The sequence below is a fragment of the Lissotriton helveticus genome, chromosome 5_1 (assembly GCF_964261635.1).
Source record: "Lissotriton helveticus chromosome 5_1, aLisHel1.1, whole genome shotgun sequence".
Taxonomy (NCBI): Eukaryota; Metazoa; Chordata; class Amphibia; order Caudata; family Salamandridae; genus Lissotriton; species Lissotriton helveticus.
The window spans coordinates 1,697,369,311-1,697,386,925 of NC_136065.1; the positions used below are offsets into that span (position 1 = coordinate 1,697,369,311).

The 17,615-nt window shown below is 42.5% G+C and overlaps 1 protein-coding gene across 7 annotated transcripts in view; it reads right to left on the reverse strand.

The window, feature by feature from the left end:
* Positions 1–17,615, reverse strand: part of DCAF11 (DDB1 and CUL4 associated factor 11) — a 717,991-nt gene that overhangs the window by 439,411 nt on the left and 260,965 nt on the right. For all 7 annotated transcript variants that reach the window (XM_078644967.1, XM_078644970.1, XM_078644968.1 and 4 more), the window contains one exon: positions 4,324–4,509. In XM_078644967.1, coding sequence (XP_078501093.1) covers positions 4,324–4,509 — 186 coding nt within the window. The remainder of the gene's footprint in view (positions 1–4,323; positions 4,510–17,615) is intronic.

A 17,615-nucleotide genomic window follows, 5' to 3' on the forward strand; every position in this document is an offset into this window, starting at 1 on the left:
GGGGTGTTGTTTATGAAGTTTAAGGGGGGCCAGGTAGTTAATTGCCTCTGCTAGGGAGTTATTAACACCTTCAATGCTAAAGGTTTTCCCCTCCTGTGCTGCATGCCCAGATTTCCCATTGTTCATGACAAGGTCAGCTCGTCATTAGCACAGCTCCAGTGTGCCTCATGACGAGCTGAGCTCGTCGTGAGCATGGAAAAGGTTAAACTTAAACAATGCAGATTCCACATCATCTATTTCTAGAATCACCGGTTTCTTCCATAACCTCTGTAAGTCTTCCACTGTTACTTTATGCCATTGACGGCGCCAGATGGCCGGAAGAGGAGATCTATGGGGGGGGGCCTATTCATGTCTAGTAGGAAGAACTCAACTAAGAAGTGATCTGACCAATTCACACACCTATGAGGACAACATTGGATTTTGGAACAGTTAGCAAAAACCATATCCAAAGTATGACCCCCTATGTGTGTGGGCCCACTATTTTGCAAGTGGAGTCCTAGTGTGGATAAGTCTGAGAGCAAGGATAGGGTATCCCGGTGCATAGGAATATCTGTGTGAATATTAAAATCTCCTAAGAGTATAAAATCTTCCTTTGCCCGAAGATATGGGGCCAGCAGTTCCATGAGGGACAGTGTAAAACCCTGCGCTGATCCAGGAGGACGATAGACTAAAGCTCCCTTCCAGTGAGTCTTCGCAATAGAGCTGACCTTAAATATCATTATTTCCATCAGAGTGCTGCTACGTTGTTCAAGTATAGAGATTTTTAAGCCCTCTTTATATACGACCGCTATACCCCCTCCTATTTTGTTTGGGCGGTCTAGATGTAAAATCTTATATCCTACGGGACCCCCAACATTATGGTTGGAACTGTATGGGGTTTGAGCCATGTTGCCGTTAAAAAGCAAATGTCCGGGGCAGCCGAGTAGACAAGATCCCATAATTCACAGTAATGTTTTGGCAGGGAGCGGATGTTCAAAAGAAAAATCTTTAGGCCATTAGGAGAAGGGCTTTCCCTGACAGTATTACTGGCCGTATATGTGTAATGATGGGATGCTTGAAAATGACAATTCAGGCAAGAAAAAGGGCCTTCCGGGCATGGCCAAGAGTCCCGGGCACATCCTATCAACGGTGTTGGTCGCAGCTCCTTTAGTACTTGGGCAGTGTAAGTAAGATCATTTACCTTCGTAGGTGGTAAATCCATCTAAGCAGAGCCTCTAGCCCCAAGCCCCGGCCAGTCGCGGACGGGCGCAGACGGGCCGCTCTTTGGCTGCTCTTTGGCGTATCTTCGGCTGCGCGCGACCGCTGCGCGCACGGAAAGAGGCGAGGGCTAAATAGCCCTTGAAGTCAAACCACTAGAGCGCTAACCGCACCAGTGGTTACCGGAAGTACCTGGCTCTCACCTGACCCGCCCTCCGCACAACGGTACTAGCTACCTCGTCGGAACGGGGAGGTCAGGAATGAAAGTTGAGCCGAGGCTTCCCCGCTGCCCTTCAGAAATGATTCCCCTCCTATTAATTCAGGTATGGGAAAATCGGTACAATGGCACTATACAAGTGCAGATTCTGGCGTGGTTTAAAATCAGCACAACACAGAATGAGTGGTTTAAAATCAGCACAACACAGATATAGTGAAAATTAAAATTATTTTAACCAGCACAGCGTAGAGCGCAATTAGGCAACCTTAGCAAAAGCAAGCAGGTCGGGGACGCTGCCACCGTCGCCTTACCGCCTCATGTAGGAGGTCATACCTTAGATTTAATTTTCTCCAACTGTCCCACGATATACTGCCATCCCCCGACCGGAATAAACTGGTCAGACCATTGTGTGGTTGAATTTTCCCTCCCTGGTCTAGTTAAACCCACCAAACAACCCCCCGCCCCTCCCATATGGCGTAGACAATGGCATAGGGTCACTTTAGATGAGATCCAGAAAGTTTGGAGAGAGCCGCTCATTGCAGCAACAGACAATGTAGAGTCAGCTCTTTCCAAATACAACACAGCTCTCATGGAAGCAGTTAATCTCCTAGCCCTGTTGAAATTAATGAAACAACATCCTACATCTAAGCAGGAGGTATGGTATACCGAACATCTTAGACTAGAAAAGCAGGATTGCAGGAAGTTGGAAAAAATATGGAGGAAAACCCACACTGAAGAAAGCCAGAAAAATCATTCCGAAGCCATGTCTTCCTACTTATAAAAACATCAGGCTAGCCAGGAAAAACTGCTTGACATTGCAGCTAGCAGAAGCAGGCAATTCCTCCAGAGAGTTATACAGGATCTTGCAGACCTTTGTGAAACCCTCTGCCTGCGAGAGTCCTGATGAGTTCTCTCAAACCTTATGTAATGACATGTCCCTATTTTTTGAAAACAAAATAGAGGCTATGAAAAAATTACTCATGCAATCAATTCCAAAGACACTGCTACCTGTACTCCGACACATTCTAGTATACATAAGGGTACTCTGACTGCTTATCCTGAAGCTAGTCAAAATGACATTTTGTCTCTGATAAGCAACATAAAAACAGGTTCCCCTCTCGATCTCCTTCCAGCGAAAACAACTGCCTCACTAAGTAATCTACTCTGCCCAATAATCCAAACCATCATGAATCTCTCTTTTAAAGAGGGACAAATACTCCAAGACTGGAAAAAAGCGGTAGTAAATCCGATTCGTAAAAACTCGGCCATGCCATGGACAGATCTTTCCAACCTCCGCCCCATCTCTCTACTGCCATTTTTAAACAAATTGACCGAGAAACATGTGAACACTCATGTGTCCAATTTCATCGAAGCAACAGGGGGTCTGGACTATTCTCAATCTGGGTTCAGACCCAACTACAGCACTGAATCTGCGCTCCTCTCTGTGGCAGATAACATCAAGATGACACAAGACAGAGGAGGCTCTATGATTCTGGTGCTGTTAGACCTGTCTGCAGCTTTCGACACTGTGTCACATTAGATTCTTTTCGGTCGCTTGCAGTGAGTGGGGATCGGAGGCACGGCACTGTCCTGGCTGGAGAGCTCTCTCTCTGGTCGCTCACAAAGCGTTAGCCTGGGCTCCTATCGTTCCACTTCTAGGGAGCTCACTAAGGGGGTTCCTCAGGGCTCATGCCTAAGCCCCACATTATTTAATGTGTACGTGGCCCCCCTTGCTGACATTGTGAGAGCACACAGATTTATTCCAGTGTCGTACGCTGACGACACCCAACTTTTGTTTCCCTTCCAGACTCTCACTCCTGCCACTAAGAATGCTTTTGCTGAGGGCATGAGAGCAGTGTCCAATTGGATGGCCTCCAATTGCCTTCAGTGCAACGTGGGCAAGACCGAGGTCATGCTTTTCGGGAAAGCCAACCTCCTATGGTCACCAGACTGGTGGCCATTGGATTTAGGACCTGTCCCATGCCCTAATCAATCATTGAAGAATCTGGGAGTGCGACTAGATCAGGGGCTAGTTCTAAAAGAACATGTGAGTGTGGTGACCGGATCATGCTTCCGGACAATTGGTCTTCTAAGACGAGTATTTCCTTTTCTATCAGACGTCTATAGAAAGACCCTTGTCCAGGCCCTTGTAATAAGTCGGTTAGACTATTGCAATGGTCTTCTCATTTCCGCTAATGAAGACGTGCTTAACCGACTGCAAGTGGCCCAAAATACAGCGGCCAGACTAGTCCTTAATGTTCCATGGAGAACTCCATCCAGGCCCCTTTTGGAAGAGCTTCACTGGCTACCCATCCGCCAGCGTATAAAATTCAAGATCTGCTGTATAATACATAAAAGCCTTTTCGGCACAGGTCCGTATTATCTAGCACAAAAATTTCAGATTCATAAACCGGAACGCCTTCTGCGCTCCAGCAGCCAACTTCTATTAAAAACTCCTCCAATCAGGAAGGCTAGGCAGGGTGGTCATACATAGGGCCCACCATCTGGAATAAACTCCCTATTAGCATGAGGCAAAACTCCAACCTTCTCTCTTTTAGGAAAGCGTTGAAGACGTACCTGTTTTCAGAAGCATAGTCTTGTTGGCACCTCTTAAAGGCTTGGACACTGGTATTTATGGCGAACAAAGCGCGGAGATACCCCTTCGGGGGTCGATTCCGGCGCTATATAAGCGTATAAATAAATAAATAAATAGCAAACGAGGGAGGTGAAGGGAAAGAAGATACGAGGCTTGGAGTTTAATAAAAAGAGAGGGAGGTAAAATTAAGTACTCTGGACAGCATTGAGAAAGAATGAGGAGGAAGTCTTCTCAATGGGAAGATAGCATGTGGGAGAGAAAAGAAGGTTATAAAAAGGAAAAAAAGACCTGGAAAGTCCCCTATCGGGTGTACCTTGCTGTCAATGAAGGTAATTCCGTCTTGGTGCCCAGCAAGAACTCCCACAGGCTGCGGGTCATCCTCCCGCATGGTACGCCGGTCCCACACTTTCAGAAGGGCATCATCCCCGCCTGAGAAGAGGATGTGGGAACTGGCATCAGCAAAGGCAACAGCGTTAACGTCATCCTCATGAGACTCAATCTGTTTGGGAAAAAAGGAAGGAGTGACATTAGTACAAAGGTGGAAAAGATCAGCAGGGAACTAGCAGGGGAGAGGCACCATACTAGGGACAAGCAGGCAAGAGAGAATGAGTTGTAAGTAACAGAAGATTCTAAAACGTATCAAAAAATTGAGTCAAGCCCTATTTGATACACTTTTAATACACTGAAAACCTAGAGGAAGTCATTTCACATGGCCTTAATTATTAAAAGTTTGTCAAAACAGAATAATGATTTTGGTTGCCATTGCTCCAGAGACCCATCAGATTCTCCCTATGATACTTTGCTCAGCTAGGCACCACTTCTCATCTCATCGTCGATTATCTGTACAACCATCCACTTGTGCTTAGTCAATGGATATGACCTTGTTCTTTGTCAGGAAGAGGTCGTACCTTATTTACTTCATCTTGCAAAGTCAAAATGACAACATGCTTCTATTAATGTTCATCTGGTTGCCATTACAGCATACAAAAAACGTCCCGCCTCAAAAACCTCTTTACCATTCCAGTAATCAAAGACTTACTGGAAGGATTGAAGAAAACGTATCCGCCGATTAGACCGCCTCCACCCTCTTGGGAATTGTATCTGGTTTTATCAAAATTGATGGGACCACTTTCTAGCACCCTTTATGGAAGGTAGTATTTTTTAGTAGCCATTACTTCTGCCAGAACAGTAATTGAAATTAAAGCTCTTTCGGCAATTGAGTCCTGCACTCTTTTCCATAGCAATAGAGCAGTTCTTAGAGCACATCCGGCTTTTATTTTTACCAAAGGTCTTTTTAGAATTCTATTTAAAATCAGAATATTTATTTGCAGAACGAGCCTTACATTCATTACATGCTAGAAAATTCCTTGAGTTTTAAGAAGGTAGACTCAAAGATACAAGTACAAAAAAAAACATTGTTTGTTAACTATGGTTCACTCAGAAACGGTATGGCTTCTTCCAAGCAATACTTTGCTAGATGGAAAGTTTCTAGTATTTTTGTGTTGCTACCAATTTGCAAACAAATTACTTTCAGGGAAACCAAGAGCTCATTCTACTTGCAGCAAAGTAGCTTCTACTGCTTGGTTAAGAAAAGTTCCTTAAACTGAGATTGTAAAGCAGCTGCCTGGAGAATAATATACACTTTCATAAAACAATATTGTTGAGATGACGATTCTAGAACGGACACATAGGTAGGCCAAGCTGAATTAAAGAAAGCATTTGGTTAACTACTATGTTACATTAGTTATCCTGTTAGTTATGACTGTTTGTTTAACTTATTGACAACCAAAGACTACGGAACATGCTTTCTATTCTACGTTTATAACTATTAGTGAGGTGAGGATCCTAAGATGCAGAAGAACATGTTAATTACTTTTAATCTTGGTTCTGCGTATCCTTCCTGAAGTCTTAAACAACGCATCCACCTCAACAGTTGTCTATAACTTCTATTATAACATCTCACTTTATGGTCGTCCTAAAGAACTGGTGTTGTGAGGCAAACTTCTAGTAGAGAGCATGCTGGGACAGATAAGCTGCTTGTCTCAAAGATACAGTACTCTTTTTAGCTGTTTTCACTCCGTGACCTGAGAGAAACCCTATCCCTGCATTTTTCTCTTCCAGAGATGGAAGGTTAAATGTGTAATTCGGATACTGTTACACATAACTTCACTTAGCTGCTGCAATGTTAAACTGGAATTGTTTCCTTATTAGAATAATTCTGTTAACGCTGTGGACTTACTACCAGATTGTTTATCAATGGGGTGTCATCCTCCAACTAAAGACAGAGATCTAAATATATATATATATATATATATATATATATATATATATATAGTCACTAAAATAACCATAGGTTTTAGGCACGTTATAGTTAGGAATTAGCATTTAAAAAATCATTGAAATTCACTGAAAAAACCATAGGTTTCACACACGTTCTAGTTAGCTGGACATTTCACTCATACAAAACCATTGAAATTCCCCCGTTATAGTTAGTTCAGCTAACTATAACTCGCGCGCCCGCAATCCACTGCTGATGACGTCACATATTACATCACTCATGACATGGTCAGTGACATCACTCATGACATCACTGATAACATCTCAGATGACATCTCAGATGACATCATCCAGTGAATGCGTGTCTTTCTGAAAAATAAATATTTTTTAATATGTATATCTAAAGGTCGATGGAAGAAAAAATGGGTGAATAAGTGTCTAAATGGATTTTATTTTTGTAAAATTGATTGTACAACTGACTTATTAAGTGTATCTTACTGAATACATGTATTAGCGAGTAATGTTTAAATATTTAAATATCTGTATCATTGTCTCACTTTGTGTATAAGTGGCTGCATGGGTTGGTGAGTAGCTGCATGAGTGTGTATATGGGTTATTAGTTGGTTTTTTGAGTATCAGTATGAGTTTCTGTATGGTTCGTTGGGGATATTACTTAGCACATAGATGCATGAATGAGTGACTCACTGTTTGTATGTGTTTTGAAGACAGCATGTGTGTAGCACTGTATGGGTGGATGAGTGTGTATATGGGTGTGTTAGTGAGTGAATGACTGTCTCAATAGTGTCTTTATGAGTAAGTACATATGTTTTAAACTAGTATATGTGAGTATTTAATGTATATAAGTGAGTATATATGAGAGTGAGAGATTGGAAGAGTTCCTGTATAAATAAGTATGTGTTTCTATAAGTGATTGTTTAAGAGAGTAAGTATGTGTACGTTTCTGTAGAACTAAGTGTAGTGGTGTTTGTATAAATAATAAAGGGATTTATAAAGCGCATGGTTACGCCATCTCGGCGTGTCCCCGCGTTAGGTTGAGGGAGGATGGCAGTGGCCAGATTCCACTGTGCCCACCTTGCTTAGCTTGAGAACAAATAGGTTTTAAGCGCCTTCCTAAACCTAGCTTCAGAAGTCTCCATCCGGAGATTTACAGGGAGTTTGTTCCAATTCTGGGCTGCCAAAAACCGGAAGGATCTAACTCCCATTCTGGCCTTCTTCACCTTCGGCACAATCAGCAGGCCGGTCCCACTAGATCTCGGGGACCTTCCCGGCACATAGCTGGTATCAAGATCCTTCAAATACGAAGGACCAGTGTCCTGGGTGATGCGAAGGCATGTGCATAGTGCTTTAAACATCACTCTTTTCCTGACTGGTAGCCAATGCAAGGTATCCAGGGCTCTTTTAGAAGCAGCCCTCCTAGGCTGCGCCAGTACCAACAGTGCAGCGGCGTTCTGCACAACCTGCAGTCTTCCAAGGCATTTAGCCGTGGCGCCCAAATAAAGAACGTTGCCAAAGTCTAGGCGAGATGTAATGAGGGCATGCACCAGCGTCTTCCTAGCCTCTATAGGAAGGAGGTCCATCGTTTTTCCTAGCTTTTTGAGGACTCCAAAACATTTCCGCACTACACGTCTGGTGTGGACTTCGTAGAAAAGAGTAGGGTCCAACCAGACACCAAGATTGTTCGCCAGAGTACACGGTATAGGTGTAGGGCCCAGAACCAGAGGCCACCACGCCGACGTCCATCCTGATGAATCTCCCCCACCACAAGCACTTCAGTCTTGCCGCCATTTAACTTCAGGCAGTTCTTAGCCATCCAGGAGGCAAGCTCCTGCATGCATGCCCTGAAGTTAGAGGCGGCAACGTCCGGGGCCCGGGATAGGGAGATCACCAACTGGGTATCGTCGCATATGAGACGACCCCAATTCCATAGCCCTGCGCTATCTCCGCCAAAGGTGTCACGTACAGGTTAAACAGGGTAGGACTCAGGGCAGAGCCCTGAGGCACACCCTGTTCCAGTTTGATATCCCTGGAGTAGTGTCCTCCCTGTCTAACCTGAAAGCTCCGCTCTACGAGGAATGATTTCAGCCATTTCAACGCCGGGCCAGAGATACCGCCCTTACTCAGACACTGCAGCAGAGTGTAATTGGCCACAGTGTAGAAAGCAGCGCTCAGGTCCAGCATAACCAGGGCCATCGTGTGTCCAGCGTCTGCCCCCTGTCTAATGGTTTCCGTGGCACGGAGTAATGCAGACTCCGTGGACTGACAAGCCAGGAAGCCCGATTGAGACAGGTGGAGAAGTCTAGCTTCTTCAGCATGAATCATAAGCTGTTGGTTTACCACCTTCTCTGCTACCTTAGCCAGGTGTGGCAGAAGCAAGATAGGTCGCAGATTTTCCAATATGTCTGGGCTGATATTCGGCTTCTTCTGGAGAGGGAGAACAATGGCTCTTTTCCATCTGCCTGGCACCGTTTAGAGCCTAAACGAGACCTCCAGAACATGCCTAATATAGGGCTCAAGAATCTCCATACTCTCGCCCAACAACTTGGGTGAGGCGGGGTCTCTGGGAGAACCAGACTTGCTGCTGAGACAGACTTTACTGAGAATCTCGGGAGAGGGAATAGTGAAATCGTTCAATCTCCGACCCACCTCAGCCTCTCCAGCCTTTTCCTCGAATTCCATACCCCTCCTTCCGATCCCTGGGAAGGAGTAGATTTTCTCCACTTTCTCCGAAAAGTAGGTCGCGATCCGGTTGCATGACTCAGCCGAGTCAGCTATTGGGGCGGCAGTATCTGCGAGGGAAGAGATCTCCTTGTATATTTTAAAGAGTTCTTTGGTGGAATTTTCCGCAGCCCCAATTCTGGCCTGATAGTAAGTGGCCTTGGCCTGCCTAATAAGACCATAGTATTTTTTCCGTTCCTCAGTATATCTCACTTTAAAGTGGCCCAAAAACCCCTTTCTCCACTGCCTCTCTAGGCGTTTGCATTCTGATTTTGCAAGATGCAGAGCTGTGGTGAACCAAGGTGCAGATTTATGAGCCCTGCCCACCGTTTTTTTCGAGAGCAGCGGGGCCACCATATTAAGTTCGAACAGGCAGCTTCACTGTCTTTACCACCTGGGGGCCCGCCCATAATCAGTGCTCTGTTAAAATCATCCCGCACAAAAAATTTCCAAATCCTGCGTGGGTGATTACATGTGGCTTTATCCCGACTTCCAATCTCTGGCACCCTTACCACAAAGGGAATCAGAAAATGATACGACCAGGGAAATGGGAGGTGGGTGGTTACGCCTACATCTTCCCAGCTGGCGAACACAGGATCAAGCAGGTGTCCGTGCTGATGTGTGGGAGCACAGGATTTCAGGCTCATATGGAGCGACATAAGGTCTTGGCATAAGTTAGAGGCCTCCTTGTTCAATGGATCCTCCAAATGGAGATTCAAATCACCCATTACCAATAGCTTGTCGTATCGTAAAGCCAGTTGGGAGATGCCCTCGACCAAACTAGGGAGAAAGCGTGTTGGAGGGTCGTGAATGGTTCGAGAAAGCACTCAAGGGGAGATTTAACTATAACTGCTATCCCTCCTCCTCTGCCTGTCATCCTATCTATTCTGGCTATGGTATAGCCTGGGGGAAGTGCCTCTAGGATATCAGGCTCAGAATCATTGTCTAACCAGGTCTGCGTGAGGAACAGGAGATCGGGCTTACTATCAGAGAGCAGGTCATAGATTTCACTTCTGTGTTTACTTAAGGATCTGCAGTTCAATAGCCCACAGCAGAGTTCAGCACTCCCTGGCCGCCTTGTGTGATCAGTGTTCCACCTGAATGAACAGTGGCAGCATGAAATGAAATTCATCTACAACGAAATGGCTCCATTCTATGAGTCGGTTTCCCACTGGTCCAGATACATTGATGACATCTTTTTTGTCTGGACCAGTGGGAAAGATACTCTACTCGAATTTCTTCAATGGATTAATCTTACCGATGTTAATTTAAAATTCACAGCTCACCATGACGAACATCAAGTGGAATTTCTCGATTTAACTATTAAACATGAAAATAACAAATTGATTGTTGATCTTTTTGTGAAACCTACTGCTAGGAACACCCTTCTTCATTTTAATAGTTTCCATCCCCGCTGTCAACGCGAAAGCATCCCTTTCTCCCAATTCCTCAGAATTAGGAGAAACTGTACTAACCTAGCTGATTACGATGCACAAGCTAGTATTATGCGCCAAAAATTTCTGAACAGAGGATATCCTCATAGACTAGTGAGGGACTCGTTTAAACGAGCAAGATTTTATGATCAAGATTCGCTTTTAAGGAAAAAAGCTATAAAAGAAAATACCCAACTTGTTTGTGTTACCAAGCACTCTACCCTAGATAACACAGTGAAACATATCGTGAGTAGTAATTGGCACATTCTGAATTCTAACCCCACATCACAGATTAAATTGGATAAACCGTTGTTTGCACATAAGCAAAACAAAAATCTGAAGGATTTAATTGTGCACTCGCGATTTACTGGTAATCATTCTAGATCTGAATTTATTCAAAGGACCATTGATAATAACTTCCCAGACAAGGGTACCGTAAGTGTTCCACCTGTAAATCGTGTCTGAACATTTTAGGAGGTGAGTCATTTGAACATAACGGTTGCCGTGTTGATGCAAAGGATATGTGGAACTGCAAGACCGCTAACTGTGTCTACTTCATTATATGCCCTTGTCAGCTAGGATATGTGGGTGAAACATCTAGACCCATTCAAGTGAGACTCACTGAGCATCGTTCAGCCATTCGCACCCACAGACTAACAGCTCCATTGGTAAAACATTTCCATGAGAAACAACACGCTCCAGATGATTTCAAATGGCGAATCATCGAAAAAATTAGACTCCCTGAAAGTAAAGGTGGAGGTAAAATTAGAAAAAAACGAGAGTTTTTTTTTATCTTTTCACTTGGGACCTTTAAGAAAGGCCTCAACTCAGAAATTCCATGGGAAAATGCTATCTACTAAAGCTCCAGTATTAATTTTCCAGTGTCTGTCTCCCTCATATAATCTCATGATTCCATTACTTATATAGTGAATCAACAACAGCGATTCTAGGCCCTTCCAAGTATGGGAGTGTCTTTGTCCATTCCAATATCCTTTTGTAACAACGAGCCAGTTCCTATTAATATGCTGTTTTTCGCAAATACTTCGTATTGGATCGATAATAATTTTTCTGGATTTTTATCCTTTGTCGCATTTAAACTATACACTTTATGAGTGGTTATCAGCTATATTTTCTATTTATTTTAGTTTATTTAATTCACGAGTGTGATTTGAAATGTATCACGTTTATAGTTTGGTACTTATAGCAATTCCCATCCATGTGGCCATTATTAATATATCTTGTTTCGATGAATTTATTTCCTTCAATCTTTCCTGGTTATCCCTTCTGGTTCTCCTTTAAGAATCCCTTTAGAGATTACTTGTTTCTAAATATTGAATTATAAACTGGTTTCATAGATATCCCTCACGAAATTGACGATATATGCCCAATACATTGCATTATTTATGAAGGCCCCCATTCAGGATATCTTCTAGTCTTTTTTCTCTTTTTTATTTTTTAGTCCCTTATCTATTTTCATGATTAATTCCGAGCTACTCTGGCAACTCCGCCCTCCAAGTAACATATTTAAAGAGATTGGCTAACAGATGCCGATTGATCCTTGCTTCGCCGACGGCACGCCACATTACGGGAACGCCGTTAGTATCATCTGGGCTTCAGCGTGTCTATTCATCAGGTAACTCCCTCACCGGCTCGGCGGAATCCGTTAGTTTAATCGTATAACTACTAATATCTACGTTTCTTTTTCCTCCCCCCCCCATCTTTTACTTAAATCAGTAGATAGGGTCTGTATCCAGCCTTTGCTCGTCTTATACTAGAATCGTTTATAAAAATGCCTTGCTAGATTGTTTACCAGTTGCGCGATAAGGAACTTCAACTAATTATATCAGGCGCCCCACTTGTAAACCAAGTTTCTTCGGCTGGCTTTATATCGGCTGACGGGATACGGGTCGAAATTTAAATATGAGACCTACATTTACTCATAAATGTTCTCTATACCTAATGTGACCGTCTTTCATATTTAAAGTCACTACCCTGCGACATATAGACAAACACGACTGGAACTATATGTGGACCTTTTATCGATTATACTCTTATGAATGACAAGATATATTTCATTCCTTTGCTCAGGTAATTGATTTATTTATCGTTTTGATTACTAGGTTGTCCCTTGAAACATTAGAGATTCACTCCTACATATCTTCTCTTCCTAGATTTATTGATTTTAACAATCCCACTTTGCTAATAATTCCTGAATATACGGATCTCGAATATATGGCAATTTTAGAAATTTAAGGTAAATGGTTCCCTATTTCATGCCTCATTTTTATTAAATTCTGAGTGTTTAGTTTCAAATTCCATGTTTCTAAAAACTAATCGATAGGAACTACTACTATTATGTTTTACAGTCATTGATACACAGTGAAGTAACCTTCCACAGATATTTGTGAATTAAAATCGACGTTTACCAAAGAAATAATATATCCTCCTAACAGGTACTATGAGAAGTATTTGTTGAACCTGTCGTATTTAGGACTTCTCTCATAACATTTAGGTTTGATCGCTACACCTGTAGGCATCTTAAATATACAGATTTGTTCTAATCAAGATTGAGACCCATAGATTAGAAGATGAAACTCTATGTTCCTTTGCATCTGTATGGCAATGTTGTGTTCATTTGACCCATTGTAATTTTTGTATCAAGATATTTGATTGCCACACCTTAATGCATATGTTGCCTGCATATATGTTTTTTCAGGTACATGTTTGACCTTTTCTTCACGTGAAACTACCAACTCGAAGGTTGTTTTTGTCATACCCTGTAAGTTTACATTATTTTATGCAAATATCAACACGCCAGAATTTGTCTCTCTGATTAACTAAATAGTTACCAAAATGTTATGAATAGACTTTGAAGTTGGACTTTGAGTACTATACAATCTCCTGTCTGAAATATGTGTATCATATCACTAGTTAGACACAAAGTAGAAATGTTGTACCCTCTCATGTTAGGTCGGCGGCAAATTGTCATGTAGTATGTTATGTAGTTTTGTATGGTTTGTATATTATCTGTCGATTTAATAGTATTACTTGTAGATGTAAGCCACTTAAGAAATATAATTTACCAATTTTCTTTTATATGTAATTGCAGATGGTTATTTGTGACTCCTGAAGAAGGCGTTTTCGCCGAAACACGCGTCGAGTATTTTCTTCTTCATTTGTTCATGGACACCCTGTAACAATCAATTGTGGTGTCTTTTTAATCATTTTTGTAATAGTGTATATTCTGTTATTATATGTAACAATTGCATATAATAATTTTAACTCTGTACTGTCATATAATTTGAATTATGCTAGTTCTATATATGAATTTCATTATGTATATTAAAAATATGTTTGTCTTTTACGTATGATTATGTATTTTTTGCATGCCTGTTCCTAGTCATAAGTGGGTACCATAACTTGTTGTCTACTATTAAGACTGCCTAGGATTTTTTGCACACACTTGATTTTCCCTGCCCTAGTAGTTTTTCATAATCACTACCCAGGGGGTCCTTGTTTTTCTCACATTGAACAGTGGCAGCACGCATTCTCCTGAGTGACCGTCATGCTGTGCCTACAACTGCTAGCTATAAGGGGGCCTAATTCCTGCAACTCTGCTGAGTTATATTGAATTCTTACCGGTGCCCGGCCAGGTATTCTGGCCCCGGTCCCCGTACGGCCGCGTCGGGCACAGATGGGTTTGCCTTTGTCGCGCCTTGCGTCCGCTGCGCGGCCGCTTTTGCATGTGACCTTTATCCCCGCTCTCCTCCAACCACTAGACTGCTAACCGGCCCACCGGAAGTGTCTTGGTTCTCCCTTCCTCGCAACCACGCAAATCTCCGCGTCGGACAGGGGCGGGAAGGATGGAAGACTGAGCACAAGCACGGGGTACTGAAGCCCCCCAGCCACAGGACAAACAAGGAGCAGTGAAGTAGGTTGCCTTACATTTTTAAAACCCCAGAAAGGTTTACCTTTGCATAAAACAGATTCACTCAAAAGCAGATTTAGCCAAACATGAGAAGCGCCAGCAGTTCGCTCTGCCACCGCCTACTAACCACAGCGCGACCGCACTTGCAAGCGGCCTTTATCCCCGCTGTAGCTGTATATGCAAGTAAATGGATGTTTGATAGTTTATTTGCATGTGTGTGAGTTACTCTTTGTACGAGTGTAGGTGGGTAACAGGATGTATGGGTGTATGAGTACATATGATGAATGAGTACATGTATGAGTGACTATATAGAACTGTTGGTGAATGAGCTGATGTGTATGTAGATTTTGGAATTACTGAATAGGTTGTTCTAACTGGTATCTCCATTGTTTTGAACATTTTAGTTTATATCTTTCAATGTGTTTATCAAAGGTTATATTAGGATGAGAGGAGGTCTGCCACTCTTTCACAAGGATGATGTCATCAGTGATGTCATGAATGATGTCATGAGTGATGTCACTGACCATGTCATGAGTGATGTAATATGTGACGTCATCAGCAGTGGATTGCGGGCGTGCGAGTTATAGTTAGCTGAAATTACTAGAACGTGGGAATTTCAATGGTTTTGTAGGAGTGAAATGTCCAGCTAACTATAACCTATGGTTATTTCAGTGAATTTCTAAGGTTTTTTAAATGCTAATTCCCAACTATAACGTGTGTGAAACCTATGGTTTTTTCAGTGAGTTTCAAAGGTTTTTAAAATGCTAATTCCCAACTATAACGTGCCTAAAACCTATGTTTTTTTGTGGAATTTCAAAGGTTTTTTAAATGCTAATTCCTAACTATAACGTGCCTAAAACCTATGGTTTTTTGAGTGAATTTCAAAGGTTTTTAAAATGCTAATTCTTAACTATAACGTGCCTAAAACCTATGTTTTTTCAGTGAATTTCAAAGGTTTTTTAAATGCTAACTCCTAACTATATCAGGCCTGAAACCTATGGGTTTTTTCAGTGAATTTCAAAGGTTATGTAAATGACAATTTTTAAATGTATTAATTGTTATATTTATTTTGTTTTGATACTGATTTACTACATTTTTTTAAACTATTACATTATAATTACATTATCCATTACAATACAAAATATACTTTCTCAGAATGAATTACTTTAGTTTAAATACTTTGCAAATAAACAATAGACTTTTAAGTACAGTAGTTTCAGTTGTTGCAATGCACAACACAATTTCAGACACAATGACAGATTTAAGCTCAATGTGAATTTCTAGTCAAATGCTTACTTTTCTAACCACAGGACTGAATCCTAGATTCAGTCCTAGGACTTCTCCTGTAAACAGTTGAGTAAAAGCGTTTTGGTTACAGTAGTGATTTTTAAGGAATAGTATTGTATTTTAAAAGTTGACACTTAGAAACTTTTTCACATAGAATCACCAATGTTATCCTATGGGAGGAAATTCACTTAGGTAAGTAGTGTTAACATTACTTTTTCTTACACAGTGGTGGATCCTTGATAAAGCATGGGTGCATCTCCTGTAACCAGTCGAAAGAATGCGTTTAAGCCATACAGGCAATTTGTAAGGAATATTTTTAGTTTGTGAAAATAGACACTTAGAAACTGTTCTGCTAAAAACCAGACAATGGATTCCTATGGAAGGAAATACAAGTTACTGGTAAGTACGCTTAGAATTACTTTTCAGGGTCAGTAAATGTAAATGTAAATGTAAATGTAGTTGAGCTTATATAGCGCACAGCTACCCGCAGTGGGTTTCCCGGCGCTTGCTTAGGGAACCCTTCCTGGTATTCCCCTGTGAGATAGCAGGGTATCCACAAGGTGAAAGTCAGGCATCCCGCCGCGAGGGGCCGTTGTGGAGATTAAGCAAGCTATTGCCCAGAGTCGCAGAGTGTGAACCCGTGAGTCGAGGAGGCACCGGGGCGAGAATGATCGAGTCCGTGGAATTTTTAGCCCAAGACCCGCCGAGGCGGGGAATTGAACCCTGGTCCAGGACCGATCTCAGCTTCCGGGTCTGCTGCCTCTAACCCCTGAGCCACACTTCTCCACAGGGTCAGTGTTGGGCTAAAAGATGCAGCACTGGGTTCTCTCCTGATAACAGGTGAGTAAATTGGAATTTGTAGTTTGGTTGATTTTATAGGAATTTTTTAAGTTCCAAAACTCCACACTTCGAAACTTTTCTGGTGGAAACCACACAATGGATTCCTATGGAAGGAAATTCAAGTAACTGGTGAGTACGATTAAAATTACTTTTCAGGATCAGTACTGGGCTCAAAGTTGCAGCACTGAGGTCACTCCTGATAACAGGTGAGTAAATCGGAATTCGTAGTTCGGCCGATTTTAGAGGAATGTTTGCACAATGCTGAAGGAAGGGGGTGGTGCCTGAGGGGACGTGTGAAAACACGTCCTGTGGCGCGTTTTAATTTGGGTAATTAATTCCTCTTCAATCCTGAGGTCCCCTGTGGGCCAACTAGCACACCAGGTACCTCCAGTATGCGCCAGGGAGCTGCCTTGCAGAGAGGTGTTCAGAGGCCACGCCCCTTTTTACAACACTCTGCAACGCAGCACCGTCGCGGGGGCTAAAGAAAAAAAAACATTTTTATCGGCAGGATGCGCGCAGGATTTAAAAAAAATATATATTTTTTTTGGGGCCTTGGGGGTCTTTGTGGGACCCCCTGAGCAGGCCTAGGGGGTCAGGGTGTTTCTACCATGCCCCATTTGCGTCTTTTGCGCACTTCTTTTTCAGTTTTCTTGTGCCTCGGTTCTACCGAGGCACAAGATGGCTGCCAACACTGGTTTCGAGTGTTGAAAGACAGTTGACAGCCAATTAGCATGCAGCTCGTGCTCGTAAGGGTACACGTATAATCCTCGGACGGTACTTCGTCCATAGATATATCTATGATTTTACTTCTGATTTTCTCGGGAACTACTGCACGGATTTCCACCATTTAACAAAAAGCGTCTTCTGCGAACCAAACTCTACCTTTTTGCCAAATTTGGTGTAATTCCGTTCAGCAGTTCGGGCTGTAGCCCGTCTTAAAGGTCCCTATGGAAAATTGCAAGGGGAAAACACGTTTTGGGACCCCCTTTTTTCCTCGGCCCCCGCTTCACAAATCACCCCCAAACTTTCAGGGAAGGACCGGAGCGGAGCAGGCCATCTTCTTCTAGAATTTCGCTAAAATTTGTCGACCGGCGTCAAAGTTAT